We start from the raw sequence: 27,919 nt of genomic DNA on the forward strand, positions 1-27,919 counted from the left end.
AGTTCTACCATCAAAGTGAATAGCCTAAAACCAGCCCAGCCTCTAACCTCATCCATGTTACAAATTTGATCGAGATGTAGACAGGAGATTTAGAGTCAGTGATTTTCAATTTTATATATATAGATTATCAGGAAACAATGCCAATGTTTAACCATTTATGGGTAAGTTGAATGTGCATTTTTGTTTTAATTAGTATAGCAATTTGTGTTAAATTAACTGTTCTACTGTTCCAGTGGAAAGAAAATTAGCTCTGTGTTAACAACTGAAACCTGTCTCTGAACTCAGAAGCTTCCTGCGTGCAAATTTGGTCGCTGATCCAGTTCTCCCACCAAATATAGCAATCTTTATTCTTTAGACAATTCGCTACTCGTTCTTCAAATTTCGTTCAGTTCCGGCCAGTAGTTAAGAAATAAAGTGCTATAGAGCCACGATTATCCCAAGTAGTGTGGACCTGACTAACCTTGGATAATAGGTCGACTCATAACACTGACTTCCTGTAAAATGAATGGCAGTACAGTATGTTCAACTGTTCTAGAGTAAGTTGAAAATAATAATAATAATAATAATAATAATAATAATAATAATAATAATAAATTAGTATCACAGTGTGAAGTAGACTTCAAAACTGCGAATTCAATACTCAAACATGAAGTAGGACATCTATGGCTACAGGTTGCAATAGAGTAATAAGATCAAAGATCGAATCATTATCTCGGACGCTGAATCCATATCAAAAAGACCTTACTCGCTATCAATTAGTTTTGGTTCTAACTTAGAAGTGAAACCAAGTTTATCATTTCCGGTAGCAACAAAGGAATAAAATCAAAAGGAAACTCTTATGGTACTGAATTCATATCAAATTGTTTTTCGCTGTATTTCCGTTTCATCCATTATATTATCAGTGTTGTAACAAAATTTAGATTTTCACCACTGTTTCCACAGATACAAGTAGAGAGAACTCATTCTTAGGACCCTGAATCTGTCAAAATTTCTCTTACGTTCCTTGCTCTACGTATCAAAATAAGTATTGAAACCAAAGTACTAGTAAATTTCAACCTCTTCGATTTCGCAGACGGTTGAGGGTGGTGACATTGTGTTTGCTTAAGACTCGGAATAGATTGTCAAAAACTTCATGTCACTGTCTATTACAGTCCTTGTTTTATGGAGATCAACGTTGAAATCTGAAATAGTTAATTTCTATCGCTTCCTGTTTGAACAGAATGTCAAGGGATGAATTGAAATATATTTTTGAAATGGTGAGTGAATTGCAATACACTGCTTCGATGTTATTTTTGCTCTATGAGAATCAGTATTGAAACAGGAATCAGTAGTAAATTTCAAACAACTTGGATTTTGAAAATCTTTCAGTTTACCGTCCCACGTTATGCCCTTTAGGCTAAGGGAGACCATGATTAAAGCAAGTGAATGATGGAAGAATTGGTGGAATGAAAATGTGGAAGTAAACGGGAGAACCCGAGAAAACCGACGGACACTATGTCCACCACAAACTTACTTGGGCAGGATCGAACGACGGACGACAGGCATCGGAGGTACGCGCTCTACTACTGAGCTACTATGTTAACTCTTTCAATTTTGACTGAGTGTTACGTGTAATAATGATGTTCTCTTGAGACTTGCAAAAGAAAAAGTTGCTTGTTGCTATCAATTACAGTTTTTGTACTATGGTGATTAACATGGAAACCAAAAATGATTAGTATCAACCACTTCCGGTTTGAATAGAGGATTAACGGAGGAGATTGAATATATTTCTGGGACTGAATAGATTTAAAAAAAATAGATGTTTGACAGTTTTTGCTTGTATCTGGCGAAAAACTGACTGACATAGCTGTTCTATAATATCTCTAACACTTCTGCATAGCATAGCTTGGAAATCCAATACAGAGAAAATTAAAGTTAAAACAAAGGTACAGTATATTTTTAATTGCATCATAAAATAGTCTTGAAGTTTTGAAGATGATCGTTGACAGCAGTACATATGGCTGTAGAGCTGATCCATTACTACTAGTAGAGGCGTGGGTGTGTATAAGGAGGAAAAGAAGGAACGGATAGATTTTCCGAATACGACATCGAGAGCGGCTCTGAAGTGTGCGTTAGAGCTTAATGGTACTGATTCCGGAGTTGGATGTTTGAACCTTCAATTTCTCTTAAACTTTTATTTTTAATTTATACCAATTGCCACGTCACCTCTGCTCTGCTCGCGCACTACAACGTGCGCCATTTAGAACGCGAGCCGTTCGTCCCGGTGTATTTTGTTTTTTCAGAACCACCCCGGCTAACCCGAACTTGTTAGTCGGAGCTTCGATAATTACTACTGTACCAGACAAGACGAACCCAGTCCTATCTGGTGGAGGTGAGTCAAATATATATCAACCTTTATTCTCTAGACGACTGGCTACTTGTTCACCAGATTTCATTCAATTCTGGCCAGTAGTTACAGAGAAATAAAGTACCACATATAGACACCTACCCCCTCCCAAACAACACACATCTAGAGTGAAACTAGGTTCCCGGAATCGGAAAAAAATTGTATGTTATACTCAAGATCTTAGGTATGTTGAAATTTGTTTATTATTACTGTTAAATTTCAATCTACCACTGAAAAAAAAAAATATTATTATATAGTAGGACAATAAGTGGTAGATTTATCATCCAGGAGAATCATTGTTCAAAAGTAATTACAGGAAACAAATGACCTACAATACTTGAAAATTACACTAGTCCGTCAAACATAATATCTCATGTCTATGCCCGCGAAAAACTTGCAGAAATCCGATTAAAACTGCACAGTGTATCGTGAGATATAAACTCGCGGCTTTTTATTCGAGAAATTCTGTATAACAGTTACCACGCTCCTCTCATGGAACAATACGTATAATGCTTACAACATATTATAACGTTACGATTATAACATATTTGTTTTAAAGTTTTCAGAGTACAGAATATCTTTACTGCAAATATTTATTCTAACCTTTGTTGAACTGATGTCTGAAGTTGTCTACATCAACCTTCTGAGATTTCGTGGGTGGCCCATCTATAGAAAATGCATGGGCCACCAAATGAAAGTTTAATATAGAATGCTGTGGGCTATTGCCCTTAAATTTTAGTATGAGAAGTATCAACATAAGAAGGCAAATATCTGAAATAATGGCAAATATTTCAATAGAAAATCCGACATTAACTGTTTGGTTTCAATACAAAACTTGTCTTAACTTCAACGTAAAAAAAACATGAATGCCTTAGCAAAAACTATTTTATATATATTTGAGCTGCGTTGCTGGCTCGGGCAGATCCTGGACATTCTGAAGAACTCGTCACCTTCAACCAGAGTTATCAGGTTGAATCACTGCACTAAAGAAATATGTAAACATATGTGGAGGTTTATCTGATCAATTCAGTTCTCAGAAGAAACTTTCTAGTTGCAATATATTTATTTTCTATGCAAGAACATTATTATATTATCCACCTTCGATAAAATTTTGGGTCTTTACACAGTGGGTTATCTTGATACGCCCTTTTAAACTTTACACTAATAGATAAGCACAATGAAATTTTGTACGACGTAAGTATTGGAAGGATATTGATATACTCTGCGGTACCACCAGATTAACAGTTTCCTAACAAAGATTTTTCAAAGGCACTACGTCAAATTATGTATTCTAAATCCACCATTTCTCTAAAGAAAAAAAAACTTAAAATCACTGAATTCAGTGTTGCAAACTAAGGTGGCTACAGTATCACAAATATCCCAATACTGGAGGATTGACAACAGTAACTACTGTACAGATGTGGAGTGATAGTTCGTTCAGCTAAGAAATTTACTTATGAATTAGTTACGAATTACCTTAAAGTCACTCAAAACAAAGGGATTTTAATGGAGATAAGAACTGACGATTCACATGCAACTAAGATCATGAGAGAACGATTCAATACATAAATTAATCTACATATTTTAAGTGATGAAATAATCACTAGATTAGTGAAAAGTAAAAGAGGAAAGAGAAGGGATTTAATTTCAAGGATAGGAAATTGGATAGGAAAGGAAATTTCTAGGCACTTGTCTCATTTCCTTTGTTCTCGGCGATGCTGAAGTTGTTCCAAACTGATGAGAATTATCCAAAGTTGCTGTATACTTTCTGGTGTCAATACAATAGAACCAATATTCGACTTGACAATTTGATTTCACATTCCGTCAAATCTGTCAGGGGCAATGAATGGATGATTATAGCTCAATTCAATGGTGACATCTGGATGGTGACCGGAGCTTCGTTTTTATTGGCCGCTTCTGTGGGGTTGAAATCTCGCAGGTCCCAACTGGCTGTCAGCCTCGGGACGATTATAGCCTCCAATAGTGGCTATAATCGCCAATATATATAGCTAATCCCAGCAGAAAGAGAGCTCCATAGGAAAATAGAATATGCTGGACTGAATTGGTTACAATATTAAATGAAACTCGAACAGGTTCTAAGAAAGCTTGAGCTAGTTACATCAGTGTTTATGAATATTTGACTAGGTTTCCTATTCCTAGTCATGTGTTATCTAGTGGAATCACAAAATGTAAGCATATTTGTCATTTGACTATATATGGGAACCATTGATGAATTATAGCAAACTGAATGAAATCACAAAGTACAAACCACACTTACGTTCATTTCAATGAAAGGCGATCACCAATATAAGTGAATCATCATTTAGTTCTATACGGCCTAAGGCTGGAAAATACTAGGTACAATGGATTTTCCTCCCAGTATTTGCACGATACAAAATTTCGAAGTTTTTTTTTTTTTTTTTTTTGTAAGTTGCAAGGGCGTATCAACAGAAATGGTTCACCATATATATATATATATATATATATATATATATATATATATATATATATATATATATATATATCGGGTGTTGCAAAATAAGTGTTACAACTCTTGGGAGGTGACTCCTGTCACTGAGACAAGAAAAAAAGTTCTCTTCAATTTTCTGCTATCGGACATAGTTTCAGATCTACAAGGTGCCGAAAGCGTGGGAAAATGACTTTCGGACGCCAATAGTTCGGAAACTATCCAACATAAAGAGGGCGGGTAAAAAATTCACTGAAGAAGTCATACCTGCTCTATTAAAATTTGCATGTTTCACAATCCTACCGTGCACGCGCAAGGGATTCCCCAAAGGAACGTAGGGAGTCCCGGATAATCTGCCAAATGAAACTTGGTTAAATGGATATGAATTGATAGGCTTTCTACCAGGTAACAATAATTCGTTTGTCTTAAGTCGTTATCTGGAACGAATACAAAATGGCGGACACCTTTATGCCCGTTGTGTGTGGTTGCATAATCGCCAGGAACGGATGCTGGCCAACAGTGACGTTCTGAGTATTAATTGTAGCGAATTTGTACTCAAATGCTCTAGAAAGACATCTGGAGTGTCAGTAGAGCATAAGAGATGAAGCAGGGTGATTCACATGTGTGGAAACACTTAACGAAAAATGCCAAGAAATGCACTCATACTCAATAAACGTGAGTTCAAAGCGTCGGAAATGTAAGGATTAGCGTCAAGAACATGAAAACCATTGCCAATTCACCAATAATATCCCCTCAAACCAATGCAATATGATCTGCACGGTTGCATACCAATAAGGATACAACAACTGAGGCCAAGTTCAAATTGTGCAATGGACTCACAAAGAAACTAGGTAAACTAAAGGAATGTCACTAGTGGGATCGCATGATCGATATTGAATTGTGGCCAATGTGTGTGTTGATATCAACATGTAGCTAATGGACAAATGTCAACATGTCGCACTACTGCTGGGACACCATCTCACGTGCGAAAACTAGGAAAATAACGTTGTACATTCTGCTATTACATCTGGTGCACCTTTTGGTAGAACGTAACTAGAACACGATTGTATCAATGTCCCTCTTTGTTTGGGACATTGTCCCACAGTCGACACATATGGAAAGAAATCTCAATGCATGGTTCAAATTCTGATAGAGCGTGAAAATAAACTTGTATCATGTCCCACGTCTTCTGAGACATATGACGTACTCGAAATATAGGAAAACACCTCCAGAAATTCGTCTTACACACAGTGCACATCCCAAGACAAAGACGAAAATGAACCGATTTGGCACATTTAACACTACAGCTGGAACACCATAGATATGGAAAATAAAACGACATGAGAAATAAAAAGAAACGTCTTAAAGCTCTGATTGTTTACAACTGTGCAGTAGAAGTAACAAAATGAAACACACAAGTATGTCGGGAGGCTGTACAAGAGGGCTTGCCAAAGTGGGTACTCTTCAAAGAAATGAATACAGAGAAAGTGAGGCTCCTTCGAACCTCAGGGCTAGAGCGCTCGCTTTTGCTCGCGTGGTGGTCGCAGTTTCCAATCCTACTGGGAGCTCACGGCCTCAGATTCAAGACCCGAGTAGTTATTTTCCTATTTTTCGCACGTGGGACGATGTCCCGGCAGTAGTGCGACATGTTGGCATTTGTCCATTAGCTACATGTTGATATCAACACACACATTGGCCACATTTCAATATCGATCATGCGATCCCACTAGTGACATTCCTTTAGTTTACCCAGTTTCTTTGTGAGTCCATTGCACAATTTGAACTTGGCCTCATCCTTATTGGTATGCAGCCATGCACATCATATTGCATCGGTTTGCGGGAATATTATTGGTGAATTGGCAATGGTTTTCATGTTCTTGACGCTAATCCTTACATTTCCGACGCTTTGAACTCACGTTTATCGAGTATGAGTGCATTTCTTATCATTTTTCGTTAAGTGTTTCCACACATGTGAATCACCCTGCTTCATCTCTTATGCTCTACCGGCACTCCAGATGTCTTTCTAGAGCATTTGAGTACAAATTCGCTACAATTAATACTCAGAACGTCACTGTTGGCCAGCATCCGTTCCTGGCGATTATGCAACCACACACAACGGGCATAAAGGTGTCCGCCATTTTGTATTCGTTCCAGATAACGACTTAAGACAAACGAATTATTGTTACCTGGTAGAAAGCCTATCAATTCATATCCATTTAACCAAGTTTCATTTGGCAGATTATCCGGGGCTCCCTACGTTCCTTTGGGGAATCCCCTGCGCGTGCACGGTAGGATTGTGAAACATGCAAAATTTAATAGAGCAGGTATGACTTCTTCAGTGAATTTTTTACCCGCCCTCTTTATGTTGGATAGTTTCCGAACTATTGGCGTCCGAAAGTCATTTTCCCACGCTTTCGGCACCTTGTAGATCTGAAACTATGTCCGATAGCAGAAAATTGAAGAGAACTTTTTTCTTGTCTCAGTGACAGGAGTCACCTCCCAAGAGTTGTAACACTTATTTTGCAACACCCGATATATATATATATATATATATATATATATATATATATATATATATATATATATATATATATATATATATTGTGTGTGTGTGTGTGTGTGTGTGTGCGCGCGCGCACGGCCTGGGTACCAAATGAACGAACCGAGAGTTACCAAATTTTGGTCACGGGTACCTTGGTTCAGACCCCAGACCAAGAGTTTTTTTTTTTAATTCGAACCTGGGGGTTCTCAGGGGGGAGTTTACCGGGACATGTAAAAGTAGTAGAAAATTAGCGACATTAGTGTCAAATCTATAGTTTTCGCGGTCACTGAGATGAATGGTGATACTCCTACAGGCGTTGGCTTCCAAATACAACTCGTATCGGCTGGGGTCCAGGAATTTTCTTTTACAAAATTCGAACCAGGAAGTCTCAGGGAGACTACCGATAATTTGTAGAAGTAGTAGAAAATGACCGATTTTTTTCTGTAGTTGTTCAGTTTGTTTACATAGGTATTTTATCTGACCTATGCGAAGAACGGGTATTTCAGACCAACCGTTCTGATTATATATATATAATTTCAAAACAACTGCTTCCCGCGATCTATTTCCATATTTGCGCTATGATAGTGTTGAAACTGCAAATCAGTTTATCACTATTTGTGGAAAGCTAATACGACAATAGTACAGATTAAAATTATTCTTTGGACTCAATCCATTTATCGTTTTTGCTTTATGGAGATTGAAACCGTAAGCAATCTCTCTCTACCAGTTCCGGTTTGAATCGAGGAGACTGAACTATATTTAGAAACAATATATTTTTTAAAAAAAATTAAAAAAAACTTCAAGTCTTTCATTTTTGCTGTAATAGCTGTGACGGACGGATTCTAAAGACGTCCCACGTTTATGCATAGTCCAGTTTAAGAGTCAAACTAATAGATACAGAGACTGACTTGATGTGAATTTAGCGTTCTAAGAATAGGCTTTGCTTTGATTCCTTTATTGTAACCGAAAGTGACAAATTTATCTTTTCCGGTTTCAAATGGATTGAGCATTTTAAGAGTAAGACAACTCCAAACTCATCTCTTCATTAAAACTAGAATTGCGAGATCTAGAGATCTCCATAATTTGAAAGTTTACTGTAGTTTTATAATTCAAAACAAAACAGACTAGTTTCATTTATAAACCTGCGACCATGCCAATTTAAATATTGATATTAGAATACCATTAATTTGAAATGAAAATACAGCTAGTCAACTAACAAGGGAACCTTCCGAAAATGATAGTTGCAGGGAAAGATGTGACCCATGCCAATTGAAAGACCTGTAACAGAGATGAGCATTCCCAAAAAATTAGCTGCCCATAGCAGTAGGTTCAAGAAATATAAGGGGTGGAAGTTCGGGAAACAGCAAGGTTAGACAAGGGGGAAAAGTACAAATTCCGCAAAAAAAGTGCACGGCAAAATACAATGCTGACAAGTGATGTATAGAAAGAGACTTGTCACAATAGGGAACAAATGAAGGCCACCAGTGGGGTTAACAGTGTTGCCAACTGCAATGAAAAGTACATGTTTTACAAAGAGCACTATATGAAGTGAGTGCAATATTCAGTGTCAACCTGTCATGTAGAACATAAGATATGACGTGTATAATCAGTGCTACAATCTAAAAAAAGAAATAGAAAAAACAGAAGTACGAAAAATACGGAAAAGACGGATTTAGCCATAATGCGCCACATTTGATCACGAGCTGTACATATTAAAATGAACAAAACAAGAAAGCACCAACTATGCAGGAAACCGACGTACCTAGAGCCGAAAAGAAAAACGAGTTCAAAAGTTGGCAACACTGGTCATGAAAATCCAAGCAATTCTAATATAGTTAGGCCACTCGCTTCACAAAAAGAAAATTCCGGCAACAGGCATCACTCGGAAAGCATCAATGCTGAAGTGATTGAGGCAATGTCAAGTCGGGGAACATGAAATGGTTGGGTTGAGCCAACAACCGATAATACAAGTAGTGAACATTATGTCATGGTTGGGTTCTATGTGAGAATATACAGGGTGTCCCATGAAACTTTGTGACCTGAAAGATTTGCGAAACGAACAAAAATGTGACGGATCCAGTTGTGCAGGAATGTACCAATGTCAGGAGGTGATAAAAGTCTGTAAGAAGCAAGTGTTCACAGGATCCCCATCATAGGACCCCAGGAGCCAACTTCAAACTTTCAAATGGCAACAGGGACCGAGTGGTACCTCTTTCGATAGATCATGGAATGTGCAACAATACATATAGGAAACATTTGCTATATGAAGCATGGTTTTCAAAATGGCCGCCACAAATATATGTTGTGTCTTAACATGGCATCGAATATTTTGATCCCAAATTGCTGCGAAACGAAAAGAGATGTTGCTCATATCGAAAGCCAAGAAAAGTTGGTAAGAAGAAAGTCCTCCAGGGTTCCCATCATAAAGCTCGAGGGGTCAAACGCAGCATCTCGTTGCGTTAGACCCCTCGAGAAACATTTCAAATGGGAATAGTGGGCGGATGATATTTCTTTGGATAGATGCAACACCGCCCATAAGAAACATTTGCTATATGAAGCACGGGTTTCCAAATGGCCGCCAAAAATGCACGTTGTTCTTGTCACCGAGCAGATATTTCTGGCGGCCATTTTGACTTTTTGTCAACTCTTTCGAATATTAAGGCCATCCCAAATACAATCGCAAACATGCGGAAGAGTAATTTAGGTGTGTTTTATGCCAACGTGTTTTGACCAAGTTTGGCAGAAAGAAACCTAACTGATGTTGTGCTACTTGTTGATTCTTGGACAGCGAACAAAGACACTTGCTCTACAAGCATGTACAATCCGGAATGAATTTCAAAGTTGAGCTGATCCCTCCTGGTTGTACGGGTCTGATACAACCACTTGATGTTTTTGTTTTTAGACCATACAAGAACTTTGTGCGCTACGTTACAGAGCTTGTGTTATCAGATACTCACTTTTACATTTGGTCCCGCGAGAATTTTCTGAAACTTCAAGACTTAACTCATTACCAGTTTACGGCATGTTTATTCAAGCCTTTGATTATGTATGCTTTCTACAGGTGTGGATATGTGATAGAAAGACCACCAAAGATTCCGACACCTCTAGAGTACTGTTTCGAGACATTCACAGGCGATCATTGTACTATGTGTGACGGATTAGCAGTATTCCGCTGTGCTCACTGCAAACGTATCTTCTGTTTGGGCCATTGACTCATCGAACAATTGCACGTACAATGTTGACGAGCACGCACAAATGATGCGAAGGCTAATGCCTGTTGCCGGAATTTTCTTTTTGTGAAGCGAGTGGCCTAACTATATTAGAATAGTCTGGATTTTCATGACCAGTGTTGCCAACTTTGGAACTTGTTTTTCTTTTCGATTCTAGGTACGTCGGTTTCCTGCATAGTTGGTGCTTTCTTGTTTTGTTCATTCTAGTGTGTGCAGCTCGTGATCAAATGTGGTGCATTATGGCTAACTCCGTCTTTTCCGTATTTTTCGTACTTCTGTTTTTTCTATTTCTTTTTTTTAGATTGTAGCACTGATTATACACGTCATATCTTATGTTCTACATGACAGGTTGACACTGAATATTGCACTCACTTCATATAGTGCTCTTTGTAAAACATGTACTTTTCATTGCAGTTGGCAACACTGTTAACCCCACTGGTGGCCTTCATTTGTTCCCTATTGTGACAAGTCTCTTTCTATACATCACTTGTCAGCATTGTATTTTGCCGTGCACTTTTTTTTTGCGGAATTTGTACTTTTCCCCCTTGTTCAATCTTGCTGTTTCCCGAACTTCCACCCCTTATATTCCTTGAACCTATTGCTATGGGCAACTAATTTTTTGAGAATGCTCATCTCTGTTACAGGTCTTTTAATTGGCATAGGTCACACCTTTCACTGCAACTATCATTTTCGGAAGGTTCCCTTGTAAGACATCTATTCAACAGGCGCCCACCCATAAATTTTGTTGGGGGAGGGTTCAATAGTACAAGCCACTATGTCTATGTAATGTTTAACGGTATTATTCCCCACCCTAAAAGGTAAATATGAAAAAACAAAGCTTCGAAATATATTTTCTATTCTTAGCCAACTGGATCCAGTTTCTACTTTGTGTTCCTATTTCTGCGAGATCCATCTTAGTATCCTCCCATCTGCGCCTAGGTTTTCCTAATTTTAGTTTTCCGATTGGATTTCCTGTTAAAACTTCGAAAGCGTTTCTACTTCCTTCCATTCTGGTCACATGACATACCCACCTGTATCTTCTAGATTTGATGACCCTAACAATTGTTTGGTAAACTGTATAAATTATGTAGTTTCTGGTTATGAAGCTTCCGCCATTCTTGATTCTCGTTCCTCTTTGGTCCGAATATTCGTCTCACGGTCTTGTTAAATACTTTCAGTCTAAGTTCTTCCCTCCCAGTGCAGGACCAGGTATCGCAACCATACAGAACAGGCATGATTACAGTTTTATATTGAATCCAGTCAATGTAGAGCTTTTGTGAATGTGGCATTGAACCTCCGGGGAGAGAGAGAGAGAGAGGGAGAGAGAGAGAAAGAAAGAGAAAGAAAGAAAGAGAAAAGAGAGAAAAAGAGAAAAAGAGAAAAGAGAAAAAGAGAAAAGAGAAAAAGAGAAAAAGAGAAAAAGAGAAAAAGAGAAAAAGAGAAAAAGAGAAAAAGAGAAGAGAAAAAGAGAAAAGAGAAAAAGAGAAAAGAGAAAAAGAGAAAAGAGAAAAAGAGAAAAGAGAAAAAGAGAAAAGAGAAAAGAGAAAAAGAGAAAAGAGAAAAAGAGAAAAGAGAAAAAGAGAAAAGAGAGAAAAGAGAGAAAAGAGAAAAAGAGAAAAAGAGAAAAAGAGAAAAATAGAAAAAAAGAAAAAAAGAAAAAAAGAGGGTAAAAGATAGAGAAAAAGATAAAAAAAGAGGAAAAGAGAAAAAAAAGAGTTCCAAGTACATTTTCAGAAAATATAACAAAACTTTTTTTTTTAAGAGCACAGAAGTGTAAGATCAAATTTTCATGCTACATCATTCATTTTCCTAAGCAATTAGTTTTAATAAGAAAAGTGTAGAAATGTATGTTCAGTTAGGAAGTTTTCTTTTAGGGGGGTAGCTAGATCTGCAGGTGCGCTCCTACTACTCCATACAAATTACACTAATCTTTCTGACAGTATGCTTTGCCATTTAGTTCTTTGAAAATTGGCAAGGTCAGTGGAAATTAAGTATATGCATTTTTTTTTAAAACTAAATACTAGTTGAATATCAGGAATTTGTTTGAACTGAGATAAAAGCTAGTGCAGATTATCTTCAAGATTTCGAAAACGTATCTTCCTGGTTGTGCGCGTGCGTAATTGTACCAAACCTGGGCAAAAGAATCAAAATGGTTTTCGCTTATCGTCCTAGTTTTTGCCACTTGAAACTTGAGTCCCATTAAGAATTTAACCCCACTCACAAAATACGATATTATATAAATACAGAATTCTACTACAACGGAATAAACTAGGGAGAATATTCCTATAGAAGGTCACGTATCTTCCATCACGTCCCCCATAGCAAAGAGACGTTATCACCAAGAAAAATCTGTTATGGCCGTGACATCATCACAAGCACAAAATATGGACTTTGATGCAAGAAGCTTTATCACTTAATCAAAATATAAACATTGATTAGTTCTTACATAGTTTTCTTACAATTTACATGGAGTTTAGACTTTTCGGATTCATTTACTTGAATCAAAAGTTGAACACTTGATCCATTTCTCTTTTATAAGAATTATACCAAATATATTTTAATCATGCATTATTATTCCATGTAACAGGAGAGGGAATTATTATTCCATCAGAGAGAGGAGCACCATCAAACCAGGAATGTATGTTTACAGCTCTATTAAGTGGGAACTATAAGAGTAAACTTAGATAATTCCCCAAGTTTACGATTTTTTCCCGGCCTTTGGGATCAGCTACTGGTCTGTAAATTTTTGTATTAACTTATGACCCCGGACTACATGCACATAAATTCAGACGTCTACGTCATTTGTTTCTTCTTCCCAAACATGTCTTCAATGTCCATAAATGTTGCTACTGTAGGCCCTGATTTCACCCCTTCAAGTGGTTTTAGGCAAAAAAAAGGTTGAGTGATCAAAGTTTTAGCACTGCACGAGTTGGAGACGCCCAGCAATTTTCCATTTGGTAGAACAAATACATGCTGAGATATTTGAAGCAACGTAAACGACTAAAATCGAAAAAACGCAAAATGGCGGCAGCCGCTGCGTTGCCATTGGATGTTGTAAAAAACATAATTGTAGTTTTAAAGTACCTTGATATAGGATAAACATTCGTGAAAAATAGTTTTTTTTTTTTAATTAACGATATTTTTTTCTTTTTTTCGCGATCACAGCATGGATTGACAACATTAACGAACTCTGCCAAGATAATCGCTCTAGCTAGAATTTGCAAAATAAATAAATAAAAAATCTTGAAGAAAGCTATTGTGCGGAGTAACTACTAATGTAATGCGGAGTACGTACTAATATTGTAAGTCTCACTGCGTAACCCTAATGAATACATATATAGGACTAAAAGAATACAATAGTGGGACTCATGAAAGGAAAAGCTATTGTATGTCTGTACAGCTTTCAGTTTGCAACGTAAAATATGTAAATAGCACTGAAATTACTGCAAAATTTAACCTTATTTAAGTATTTACAACAGTGGCACCTATTATGGACTACCAGGCCTACCATAGAGAGGAACTTATAGTACGTAGAAAGTTTCTACTAGAAACTAATTCATTAATAATTTTACAGTTTTTTTTCTTCTTTTGAGTGAACAAGTTCCAGAAAATTCCACGCAAATGTAAATATGCTACAAGATACAGCCGCTAATACCTAGCTTTGTTGGTACTCTATTGTATTACTTAGATCTTTTGATCGAAAAAAAATGGAAACTTTTTATTTGAGTTAATAATTGCAGCCTGTGTTCAGAATAATGTGAGTGGAGGGTGTGATAATGAAGGAAATTATATTAAATATTCACAATTGTTGGGTGAGATTGATCATTACTGCCCAATCATCTTTCTGGCTCTAAGGTCTTTCGTGGTATTTTAATCTAGACTTACTTCTGACAGAGTTGCTTCGTGGCTATGTGGTTACAGTATGCGTCTTAAGAGCTGGAGGCACATGTGGTTCAATTGCCGGTGGAAGCACATGTGGTTTGGATCTCATGATAGTTTGTAGGTCCAAGTCTCTCATGGTCTCGGGCTGAGAGGGACGCTAAACTCCCATTTAACCAAACCAACCACCAATCAGTTTCAAAACTAAAGGTCAACAATTACTCTCAACCAATATTCGTTCATTATTATGGATCTTTATTATTATTATTAACATTGTTAAGGTCATTGGTAGGCAAACCATTGCATCAAAATACAGCATTAATTTACAAAACGTTATTTCGAAGTTTCACGCAAGATGGACCTCTAATTCTAGCATATTATACCAGGGGTGCCCACAAGGGGGGCTATGACGCAAACTGCGTCATTGAAATATTTGGGGGGGTTAAAAATCTATATAAATATGTTTGAGAGGGTGTAAAAGTTAATCGAAAAGATTTTTTTCAAGGAAGAACACCTACGGATTGGCAATTGAGGGGGGTGCGTCATGGACATGAGGGGGGGGGGTGGGCACCACTGATTATACAAAGAGCATCCTCTCCTGGAGGAATGAGAGTCCGCAGCGGGGAGACCAACTGCTTCCCTGGAATTTTGAAACTGGTTCACTTTTTCGAAATACATGTACAAATATTTCCTTACTTACTCATTACAGGATTTAATATGTTTACTGTAGTCAAAGAAGTAATACAATGTGCATCAATAGTAATTGGGATAAACGTTACAAAAATAAAATGAAATGTTTCAGTTTAACGTCCCACAAATATGTTCTTTAAGCTAAGGAGACTATGATTAAGGCAAGTGATGGAAGAATTGGTGGGATGAGAAAGTGGAAGGGAACGAAAGTACCCCGAGGAAACTCACAATGTTGTTCTCCACAAACTTACGTGGCTGGGCTAGAACCAAGAACTCCACGCACCAGAACTACGCGCTCTACCACTGAGCCATCCTATAAACTTTAAAAGAAATATTACGTGCATAAGATGTAAAATGAAATGAAATTAAGTTTTACGTCCTACGGTTATGCCGGCTAGGCTAAAGGAGACGGTGATGAGAAATGAATGAAATGGTGGAATGAAGAAAGTGGGAGGAAACGGTAAGGTGTGTGTATTCACGAGTTAGCTTGTGTGTTAGCGTTTTGCTCTTTAAAAAAAATCTGCGGGAATGTCTGTCTGGAGTGCCAAGAGCATAGTTAAACTCTCAGCCTCCTTCCCTTAAATTCTGAAAAATTTCGCACGTTTAGTCATAATATCGACTAGTAGAAGAAAAGTACTTTAAAAAAAGGATCCTGTATCATTTGCTTCTGTAACATTCAATAACTATATTTACAAGTGAAATGAATAGTAACTTTCAACATGCTGTATGGTTGTGAAAACTGGATGCTAATATCCAAGGTGAACAAGTTGGCTGCTTTCGAAAATTAAAATTCGTGACGAAAATGTGTATGCGAAAAAATATATTAACAATAATTATATGAAACACATAAGATGGGGAGAATTTATATTTAGGATGTTTAACACATTGAGTACAGCGTTCATAAAAAAAACATTATGATAAAGCCCTTCGAGTAGGCCAAAAGACGGGAGGAAAATTTAAAATTTAATCTTAGAGCAGTGAGTAACACTTCCGATTGGTTTGGCACGAGATTTACTAGCCAACTTATCTTTCCACGACGATGAACGTAGTTTGTAATAGTTTCTTCAAAATATATATTTTCAGTATATATTTTAAAATGCAATATTAACTTTTTTAAAAGTTAACCACACTATAAAGCATAAGATAATACTTAAATTTATCCATAGCAAATATGTACGGCCTATACTTAGCATTTTGAAACAGTAAACTTACGTAGTATAATGAGACTGAACTATAAATACTATTCAACTAACAATATTATTAATAATGACAGTAATAAAATTTACTAACCTCACAATGTGATTTAAAATTGCACGCGTTCCAATTTAATACGTGCTTCATGAACTTCCTCTTTGCCAGATTATAGTTAAGCACGTAGTCTTCCACACAAGGAGATTGCACACCGCTTGCCATTTTGGTCTCAAGTCGCGTCTACACACTGTTCCTCCACCTGACAATGCTTGCTGACTGCCACCAGTTCCTTCTCTTCAGGAAGCAACGCCCCCTCGGAACAGCAATACTTCCTCAATCAATCTGCACTTATCGATAGCTAATAAGAAGTCGATTCTTATTTCTACCTTAGCTTCGTAAGGTATGTGTTCAAAATTTCAGCAAACACCTTTAAGTTAATCTCGAAAATTCTTGGTTGGTAAAAGAGAAGCAACAAAATTATTTCTTAGTTAAATTACTGTCAAAGGACGTCACATACTTGCACACAATAAGAAAACACTTCATGCTTACGTTATAAACTTTTTTTTTTTCTTTTCGTGTAGAGACTCGGTAGTAAAGTCATCGTTTCTCAGCTGTATAATACATAATTCGAGTCTAACTTAGGCATCTGTAGGCTTAAGGATGGATAGATATCGTGTATTATTATAACACTCCCTTTACTTCTTAGTTTCGTAGGAGACCCGGGTTCAATTTCTGGCGTGCCCCTTCGTGGCTAAACTGTTAACGTAAGCGCCTTTGGCGTGGGAAACCCTTGTTCGATTCCCGATGGGAACTCATGTGGTTCGGATTCTACGTTAATCATTAGGTCCACGTTTCATATAGCCTCGCTGCTGAATGAGACTTTAAATCGACTCAACTCGGTTCCTGGCGGTAGCTCAAGTGGTTCATATCCCACGTTAAGCTATAGGTCCACATCTTATATAGCTTCGCTGCTGAACGGGTCGTTATACTGAATATGATACTTCTTAGCTTATTCACTGTGTTTCTTACATGTCAAAACAAAACATTTGATGACCTATGTGCAATGACATCCTATAAAATAACAAGGATCAATTGTGTTTAGTTAGACTCTCTCTCACTTGAAATAAAACATAGAGAATCATACTCACTTAATATATATTAACAGTGCTGCAAGAATTTGTTACAAAAATTCGGAGTGGGTATACCAAATATGAGTTCAGTATCATATATTTACTTGACGTTGATTGATTTGGAGTTTAAGCTCTATTTCGGCACCGAGGCTATATAAGTCGTAGATCTACAGCTTAACGTTGGATCCGGAGCTGCATGAGCTCTTAACATGCAGCGAATCCGAGACTCCCGTATCTAAAACGCGTACCTTATCATTTATGACTATCTTAACGTTCCTAGGGTAATGACTACTAGACTAAAGGACAAGAATGATAAATCCGGACCATTATTGGCGGCGGAAGAACTTGAACGGTGAAATTATGATGGAATAAGGTAATGAAAAGAATTTCAAAATGGCTGTACGCGACGTTAGTAGTTAATTCGCGGCTTAGCGACCTTTTACAATATATGAAATGAAATGAAAAAATGAAATATTTGAGTTTTATGTCCCACGATTATGCCGGTTAGGCTAAAGCAGACGGTGATGATGATTAATGAATGAAATGGTGGAATGAAGAAAGTGGGAGGAAACGGGAGAATCCCTAGGAAACCCACGCACACGGTGTTTGTCTACCACAAAGTTCATTTTAGCGGGAGTTGGGATCAAATCCGAGACCCCAAGCACCAGAAGTGAACGCTCTACCATTGAGCCACCGCGGCCCCTTTTGTTAACCCTTTTCTGCATGCTTTTTTTCTTTTAGAGAAAAAAATAATCAGTATTGGAAATCCTCATATGGGAACTTGAAAAAATGAGTTAAAATTTAAATTTTAGATTTTTCAGTTAATTCCGAAGAGAAATAAGTAAGTGTCATATATGACACACAACTCACAAAGAACATGCCAGATGACACCAAAATTTCTTATTCATAAACGCCAATATCTCACACAGCAGACAAAACAGTCATTTGATGCCTTTGATAAATCACAAAAAAGCTAAAGTTAAAAAAGGGTATGTGCCATATATGGCACGGCATGCGGTAAGGGGTTAAAACACTTTTTCATTTTTTTTCTCTAAACCAATAGCAAGAAAGTAATGTATGTTTTAAATTTTAAAATGGAAGAATTTTGAAACAAGATGGTGTATCAGAAAAGAATTATCGAAATAAATGTTGCAAAATCCTTATGAGAATTTATAAAAAAGAAACTTTTTTATTTTTCTTTTAGCATTAACATTAGGAAATTACGACTTTCTTTTTATATTTTTAAACTTCCACCATTTTGAATCAAGATGGTGGATATAGCTGAAAAAGAAATGATACCAAGTACTCATCCAAGCAAATGGATATGAAATGTATACTCTTGGCACGATAAAAATTGTGACGCTATCGTGCCAACAAGTTTCGTTATGCACATATATGCGGTTATACACTGTACAGGTATCTGGATGAAAATATACCAATAAGAAATTTAAATAACTCGAAAAACAATAGTGATGGAATCGTTCGGTTTTGCTTTTCAGAAAGAGAAAATAATTTATGATACAGCCAAAAAAGAAAAAACTCACCTCAGTGCACCTCCACTTCTGCCCGTTTTGTTACTTGGCAAACATCAAGGCGGTACTCAACCTACCCCCAGCAGTTGCGTAACATTTGAAGTGCCACGGATCCACAAGCATCGATAATTCTTTGTCTTGGACCATCCAAATATTGAACTTAAGTCTGGTACACAGAAGTTTTCACGTACACTGAGAAAAAAAATGTAGGTGGCATACTTAAAAACGTAGGTTACATTCGTAATTCCTGTAGTTTCCGGACTTAACGTACAACCGTATATAACATCCTGCAGCAAACGTATAGCTGAAAAAGTATGTATTATACATACTGTCTGCATAAGTGCAATGACGTCATTCGTGTGACGTCATCTGCAGTAACAAGTATATACGGAGGTAATATCTAGCTTTGTGACGTCAGGGTCGTATGTAGCATGTGGGTTAATAATGACGACATACACTGACTATCAGGACGGAGCATGATTTCAAGAAGTATGCAATATACGTTCTGTACGTATGTTTCTTGCGTTCAACCCCGAGACAGCATCTATATTGTACTTGTGCCCCATACTTACGACTATATACAGTATACGTATTGTACGTATGTATTATACAGATTTTCCTTATGTCGCACACAGCTTGTCCAGATACAGCATACAGAATATCCGTATGCACCATACAGAGTGCATATATGTAGCTTACAGACTGTCTGCATGCAGCATATAGATTATACGTATGTCGCGTACAGGTTGGCCATATGTAATGTATAGATTGGATGTATATAGCTAATAGGTTGTCCATATGAAATATACAGATTTTACCTGTATCGAATACGTATTGCCTTCTTGTAATGTATGGATCGGACATATGCAGGATCTAGAGTGTACGTATAGTGCACCATTATTAAAGTGCTGCAACATACTGCAAAGTGCATGATACATTCTTACTGTAATGTTGTCAAATATTGTTTTACTCTGTATGAAAACAAAAATAGCTTAAAATATGGTTGATCTCCTTTGTGCCAATAATAATAAAATTAACAATACTACACTTTTCAAATCTTAGTTTGGAGCAGTGAAACTGTCCAAAGAAATGTATTTACCTGCAGGGTGTCCTATAAGTTTGGGCTTCCTGCTAATTCGTTGGAAAGCTACTGCAAAGTCAAGTGTTGAAAAGTGACACAAGCGTTAATTTTAAAATTATGGGCACAAAGCAGGGGCGGATCCAGGACGGACTTCTGGGGGGGGGGCGGTCGGCGGTAATACTGCTACTTTTAAGAGCTCCAAACTTGTTATGGATGGGTTTATTTATATATAAAATAAGAAAGTTTCCTCTTGTGGGGGGGCGATCGCCCCGATCGCCCCCCTCCGGATCCGCCCCTGGCACAAAGGAGGTTAACCATATATTAAACTATTTTCGTTTCCATACAGAGTAAATCAATATGTGATATATTACTGTAAGAATTTATCATATGGTTTGCAGTTAGTTAGTTGCAGCACCTCAATAATAATGCAAAATGCACAGCCTTATACAATCCTATATTCAAACTCAAACAAGATTTACGTACAATCATTTATTAAGCTGTTATCATCCATTGCTTGTACGATATAAAGATTATTTTACCTCATTCTTTTCCTTAATAGTATCTTCTACTAAAGTGCAGTTGTTACCACAAGAGGCCTGAATAGAATTTTCCAGAAATAACTTCTCTGTACATTTTAATTAACAGGTATGTCTTTTTTTTTTTTAATGTCGCAATAATTAAAAGTGTGGTGTCAGCCGGAAACGTATTCGCTTACAATATTATTCCTACTCAGTACTCGCCATTAAAAATGCAACACCAAGAAGGAGACTGGGTAGATGCGCCAAAGTTCCCAGACCGATACCTAATAGTAAGTGCAGAATACTCTTAAACGTTCGCTGTATTCGCTGTGTGACAACGTGGTGACAGCGGAGGCGTTGTGCAGCCATCGACTAAACATATTTATTCTTCCCTGCTATAGACATTCTGCAAATTTGGACTTTCCTGGATACATCCTTCTTAGTGCAACATTTTAAGGAAAGAGCAATTTAACAGTCTTTTACATTGCTTAAAGAAAGAGCAATGATTCTCAGAATTACTCGGAAGATATATATACACAATAATTTAAAACGGTTATTTCAAACTTTGCAATTCAAAGCACGAAAAGAACTATAGATAAAGGAACACTGATTTTAGCCAAATAGTAATTAGTAAACTCAATCACACTCAGTACCATTAGTTGCTTCGTGTTATCCGTAAGTCAGAGATCACGGTATCTCATTTCGTGTAGATTTTTGCATTTGTTTAACGCTAAAAATGTATTTTATCGCTAATTGAACCCAGTACCATATATATACCGACAGGACGTACCTTAGTCACAAGGTGACATGAGTGAAACACTAAACTATTCGATTGACACCTGCGGCCTTGTCAACACTAGAGAAAGTTACAAAGTGATTAAGTAAATACGGAACATAGTTCATACAAAGTATAGCGATGTATGAAGTCTCCGTTTCATACGACTTGGATAAAGGATACATCTGAAATAGCAACAAAGAAATATATAATGATTTCTCTGGATAATTTGGATTAGTCCAGAATTCGAACACACACACGCTGGTAAGTCCAACATTTTTTTTAACTTCTTTCTTCGGATTCCCAATAAAGTTGACTACTGAAAAGCTGAGTTATAGATTCTGTATTAAAACAACACCTTCGCTAGACATGTTCAGTATACACATTGTCTTACATACAGAACAATACATTAGTTATTAATGCATGTCTGAAATAATAGTGCTTCGTATAGAATTTTACTTCATCCAATCGCAATAGCACAAAGATAAAAAATATTGCTAGGGATAATGTTCTTATTACAGAGAAAAAGAATTAAAATGACTTAACATTAACAATCATTTTCTTTAAACAGAGATAATATTTTATTATAATTTATGGAAGAAAGAAATAATTTGTAGTACAGTATCTTTATTAGGGTTATATATTCGTACAAAATAATGTAAGTACAACTGAGTCTGTCTTCAGAAAGGGCGTACTTTTAGCCACAACCTACACTGCTTCTTTTGACTGTCTTTCAAGCAGAATCCTGGTTTGATGCACGAAATACCTGCAACAAAAATCAGAAAATATTTAAAATGTTATATTCAGTGTGCTTAATTTGGTTGTACTTAACAATACAAAGTATCTTAACATTTTTGAGATTAAATGGACAAAATCTGTTCGGTCAGGTATGGACTTTTGGGTTGCACGTAGAAAAACTATGAAGTGTTTATTGATGCTGAACAACAACTCAAAATGTATTACCATTCAAAAGTAAGTGGGTACCTCAATGGTGTTCGGGCTACCATGGGGTACCTAATGTCTGTATTTTTTTAGATATATGAAAATATATGTCTCTAAAATGTAAGGAACTGACATCTGTTTACCGAAAACCTCAACTCGGTAAGCCTTATGGATATCGAGATATGGGAAAATAAAGAGCGACACTACAGAACTGTGGAGTTTGCGTACTAGATGGTGCAGTTTCGGAAACGTAATTACGAGGGCTTACAACAACCTCAAAAGTAGTTTCAATTAAATACACTACACACACGCCCTGATGGGGGTTTTCGGGTACCATGATATTCCCAGAACTCTCATTTCTAAATATTCTAAAATATGTCTTAATAACGTTTTAAAGAACGTTAGAGGTGTGTGTTTACCGAAACCGCAAGTCGGTACGCCTAACAGTTACCGAAATATGGTGAAATAAAAAGCGACACCATAGGTACGTGGAGCTTGCATATTAGACAGTACAATTTAGAAAATTAATTAAAATATGACTATCAAGATATTGTCAAATAAAGGGAAGATCCATATAGTTATGGGGTTTTCGTGTTAGGTGGTAAAATTTCCGAAACCGGTCATGTAAAGTTAATAAGCATCAGTAGCAATTTCATCTTAAAATAATTAGGTATTTCCATGGAGTTTAAGAACATCACGGGGTCTACCAAGATTAAATTTTAAAAGTTTTGTAAAATATATTTTGACATTTGTAAAGAGTATTAGAAATATGTATTTACCTAAAAGTTCCAGCTAGTACATCTAGCAGCTAGAGAGACACCATACAATAAAAGCGTATTAGATCTTGAAATTTCAGAAAACAATTATTGATCCTAACAAAAGTTAAATAAGATGGTACTTATATGGATTAAGTGAGTACCTCAGACTCGTCAGTACAATTTCGATCGAAAGATTAATTCAGCTCTAAATTTTCTTTGGACAATTCCAAGCGTTCATCGGGCTCTGAAATAAAGTGAACATTTTTTGTCAATATCTAATATAGCAAGCGAGATATAAGGAATTATGCATTTTATGACGTCGTAAAAATAGAGACCCACATGGATTTGTACTTTTGAGTATTTGCTGTAAGAAGAAGAAATTTCAGAAAACAACCGTATATACCTTAATAGACAATTAAATGGGCGAGGGCACGATGGCTTAGGGGTAGAGTGCTTACCTCTAGTGTATTGGGTTCTTGGTTCGATCCACGGTCAAGTCAGTTTGTAGTGCACATCGTATTCGTGGGTTTTCTCGGGGTACTCTCTTTCCTCCCACCTTTGCATTCCATCAATTCTGTCAACAACATTCACTTGCTTTAATCATAATCTCCCTGAGACTAAAATGCATAATCGTGGGTCGCTACACTGAAATATTTCCTTTTATTTAATTTTAAAATTAAATAGGGAGTTAAGTATGATCGTATCTCTACAGGTTAAGTGAATACTCCAATAGTTTCTGCAAAAAAAGATTAGTTAAATACCCTACCACTAAGCTACTGTGTCCCCGCCCACTGAATTGTCTATTAAGGTATATACAGTAGTTTTCTGAATTTTTTTTCTTATAGGAAAGAGCCAAAAGTACAAATCCGTAAAGATCTCTATTTTTACGTCATAAAATATATAATTCCTTATATCTTGGTTACTATCTTAGATATTGACAGCGAATTTTCATTCTTTTGCACAGCTCGATGAACCATTGGAATTGCCTGAAGAAAACCTAGGACTGAACTAATCTTTCGATCGAAATTGTACTGAGGTACTCATTTAACCCATAGAAGTACCATCTTATTTAGTTTTGTTGCCACCAATAATTGTTTCCGAAATTTCAAGATCTCGTACGCTTTTATTTCACAGTGTTTCTCTAGATGTTAGATGTACTAGCTGGAAGTTTTGGGTAAACACATATTTCAAATACTGTTTACAAATGTCAGATTATATTTTCAAAAGCTTTTAAAATTTAATTTTGGTAGACTCCATGATGTTCTAACACTCCATGAAGATATCTAATTACTTTAAGATGAAATTGCTACTGGTGTTTATTAACTTTCCATGACCGATTTCGGAAATTTTAGCATCTAACACGAAAACCCCTTAACTGTGTTGGTCCTCCCTTTATTTGACAACATCTTGATAGCCGTTAGTCATATTTTAATTCAATTTCCGAATTGTAGCGTCAAGTATGCAAGCCCCACATACCTATAGTTTATTTTCCCATACCTCGGTATCCATAAGGCTTACCGAGTTGCAGTTTTCAGTAAAAAAAAAAAAATCAGTTCTTTACATTTTAGAGACATGTATTTCCATATATCTAAAACGCAGAAATTAAGTACCGCATTGGAACTCCATTGGAGTACTCACTTACTTTTGCATAGCAGGGTAAAAACGCCAGTGGTTCTCACTTTAAGGTTGAAAACATACTATTTTGTCTCTTCTCTGAGCATCGTGAATCTGTCGGAGCTGTACCATAGTTGGAAAGACTCACTGATCCTTCCTATAATGACCATGTAGTTAGAATTAAAAAAGGAGTAGCCGTTGGAGGAAAAACAATATTTTAAAATCCTTGCACCAGTAGTCGTCACCTTAAAATCAAAATGTTCCAGTAGTAGTCAGGATTTTCTACCAGTGTTCGTCACTCAAATAACTTGACATAATTTATTCAAAAACGCACTGTGTATCAGTTTAGGGTTAAGAATACAATATAAAGTAGTAAGCTTAATAACTTTGCATCACTTTTAGCACTCAAGAAATAAAATAAAAACGTTTTTACATACTTTTTAAAGCAATTTCAGAGAGAAAAATGTTAACTGAATTCAAAAGTTAACTGTATATCACTTCAACGTTAAGAGTACAATATTAAATACTATGTTTAATAACTATACGTCACTTTAAACTCTCAAGAATGAAAATAAACGTTTGTACATACATTTTAAAAACAATCTGAGAAACAAAATAAGTTAACTGAATTCAAAATTTAATTATACATCACCTTAAGCTTGAGAATACACTATAAAATACAGAGATTAATAAAAAATGAAATCTTTAAGTTGAACGTCCCACGATTATGCCGGTTAGGCTACAGGAGACGGAGATAATGAGAAATGAGTGAAATGGTGGAATGAAGAAAGTGGGAGGAAACGGGAGAACCCCGAGAAAACCCACGAGCACGGTGTTTGTCCACTACAAAGTCCACACGGCGCGAGTTGGGATCGAACCAGGGACCCCAAACACCGGAGGTTAACACTCTACCACTGAGCCACCGCGCCCCCCTGAGATTAATAATAATGCATTACTGAAGAATGAAAACAAAAATGTTTTAGCTACCTATATTGTATTTACATGTTACCGGTATTTCTCATTAACTTTTTTTTTTTTTTTGATACCTCATGATCAAGTGTAGGGATGCGCAAGAGAAAAGATTTGAGATTGTCTCCTCTCGAAAAGGTGCCGCGAAAGTTATGTCTCGTCTCGAAAACTGGATCCGTTTCTATTGGAAGAGCTCTATCTCGTCTCGAATTTCGTAACAAAAATTCTGTCTCGTCTTGTCTCGTGCGCATCCCTAATCAGGTCCATAGCCAAAAACTTCATTTCGGAGGGGGTTCGATAGGGCTTTGGGATATCCGAATTTAGATATAGATAATCGATATTGACAAACTATCGAAACTTGTTCGAAATATCGAAAAATACAGCAATATCGAAATATAAACAATATCAAAAATCGAAAATATAGAAATATGAAAGAGATCAAAAATATGGATATATCGATCAAAAATGGATATATGATCTTGGAATACGATTTGGTGGAATAATGAGGGAGAAAAATAATCATTGATTAAATATTAAATTGAAAAGAAATAAGAGCCTGACGCTCAAATACTTATCTATCCGGCACCCATCTTGATCGCCATAAAATATCATGAAGTGCTTGATTGATTCTAAACCCAATAATAGTAATAGTAATTTAACAACAAACACAGAATATATAATTTACGCACCTTGAAATGTAGAAATTAATGATTGTAATCCCCAGCTTTCCAATAGACGTTTGATTTCTCCAAATGAAGATTCGGATATCTTGTTTCTTCTCAAGCAATAATGGGTTACAATAATCAGTTGCAGTCCAAAGCCAAGTCACTAAGTTAAGCATGAAAATAAAGAATTCATTAGTTAGATGCATACAAAATCCTACGCATATAAATCCGAATCTACTTGTATTAAATTGTAAATTTAAACAAACTAAATTATACTACTTTGGAAAGCGTCTCCAAATATAATGTTTTCATTCTAAAGTGAAGGAATTTTTAAAATCGGATGACCCGTTTGCGCTGTACACTCGCTATGCGTCCAATGTGAAATGAAAATGCAACATTGCCATTTACCTGGACCCACAACGTAAGTGAGTGAAGTTACTGTCTTTTACGCTAACATGTCGATGGCCAACCCCCGTTTCAAACAGTAACTTCATTCACTTATGTTGTGGGTCCAGGTAAATGACAACGTTGCATTTTCATTTAAAATTGGGTGCATAAAGAGTATACAGCACAAACATCTCGTCCGATTTTTTTTAAAAAGTGTTCACTTTAGATTGAAAACGTCATATTTCGAGATGTTTTTCCTCTTACATTTTGTTGTAACTCTGATAATAACAGAGTTATCCTATGTCAGGGAACGTTTGAGACATCCTGTATACATCATAAGAAGTTCCTTTCTAAATTCTACACGGATGTGGTTTCATTGAATGTGAGGTGGGTGATACACATTAGGCCTTTTGGGAGTACGTCACACGGACGACCGTAATTTTGTGTTCAAAATTTTTATGAATTGATGGGATATGTGATACATATGGCCACGGACTAGAATTTTCTCAGTATGTCAAATATGCAATCAGATTTCATGCAGCTTAATTTGGTGAAAAGCTATTGCCAATTGAACGTTACATTTACCTCTTTCTTGCAGATGTTGAACCATGCCGTTAGCACGTGAGGAATGGATCGAAATAATCAAACTGTGGGGCGGGAGGAGTATATGTGCAGTGGTTGCCGATTGCAGTCATCCACAATTTGACTCTGTGTCACATGTTTCAGTGTCACAGTAATTAACTAAATTTGAGAAGACGGGGACATTCGTGAACATACATCGTAGCGGTTCAAACTCGCGGAACCTTTTTCCTTCCCCATTTTGAACCGGTACATGAAAATGCCATTTTCTCCATGTTTGCCTGCGCCGATTTTGAAAATTCCTTCACTAATCGATTTCTCTCGTCGAGTACTACAAGAAACAGTTAAAATCTCGCGGGCCCTTTTTTCTTCCCCATTTTGAACTGATACATGAAAATGCGATTTTCTTCATGCTTGCCTGCGCCGATTTTGACAATTCTTCACTAGTCGATTTCTCTCGTCGAGTACTACAAGAATCAGTTAAAATCTCGCGGTTCTTTTTCATTCCCCATTTTGAACCGGAACATAAAAACGAGATTTTCTCTATGTTTGCCTGCGCCGATTTTGAAAATTCCTTCACTAAT

The 27,919-nt window shown here is 36.6% G+C and overlaps 1 protein-coding gene across 1 annotated transcript in view; it reads right to left on the bottom strand.

Moving 5' to 3' along the window:
• The window catches only part of LOC145688053 (uncharacterized), a 46,878-nt gene extending 30,185 nt beyond the window's left edge, over positions 1–16,693 (bottom strand). Inside the window, exon 1 of the mRNA XM_081761758.1 lies at positions 16,485–16,693. Within this exon, the coding sequence (XP_081617884.1) occupies positions 16,485–16,607 (123 nt within the window). The 5' untranslated portion in view covers positions 16,608–16,693. The remainder of the gene's footprint in view (positions 1–16,484) is intronic.
• Between the last annotated feature and the right edge of the window lie 11,226 nt (positions 16,694–27,919).

The sequence above is a fragment of the Thermobia domestica genome, chromosome 6 (genome assembly GCF_964235325.1).
Source record: "Thermobia domestica chromosome 6, izTheDome1.hap1.1, whole genome shotgun sequence".
Taxonomy (NCBI): domain Eukaryota; kingdom Metazoa; phylum Arthropoda; class Insecta; order Zygentoma; family Lepismatidae; genus Thermobia; species Thermobia domestica.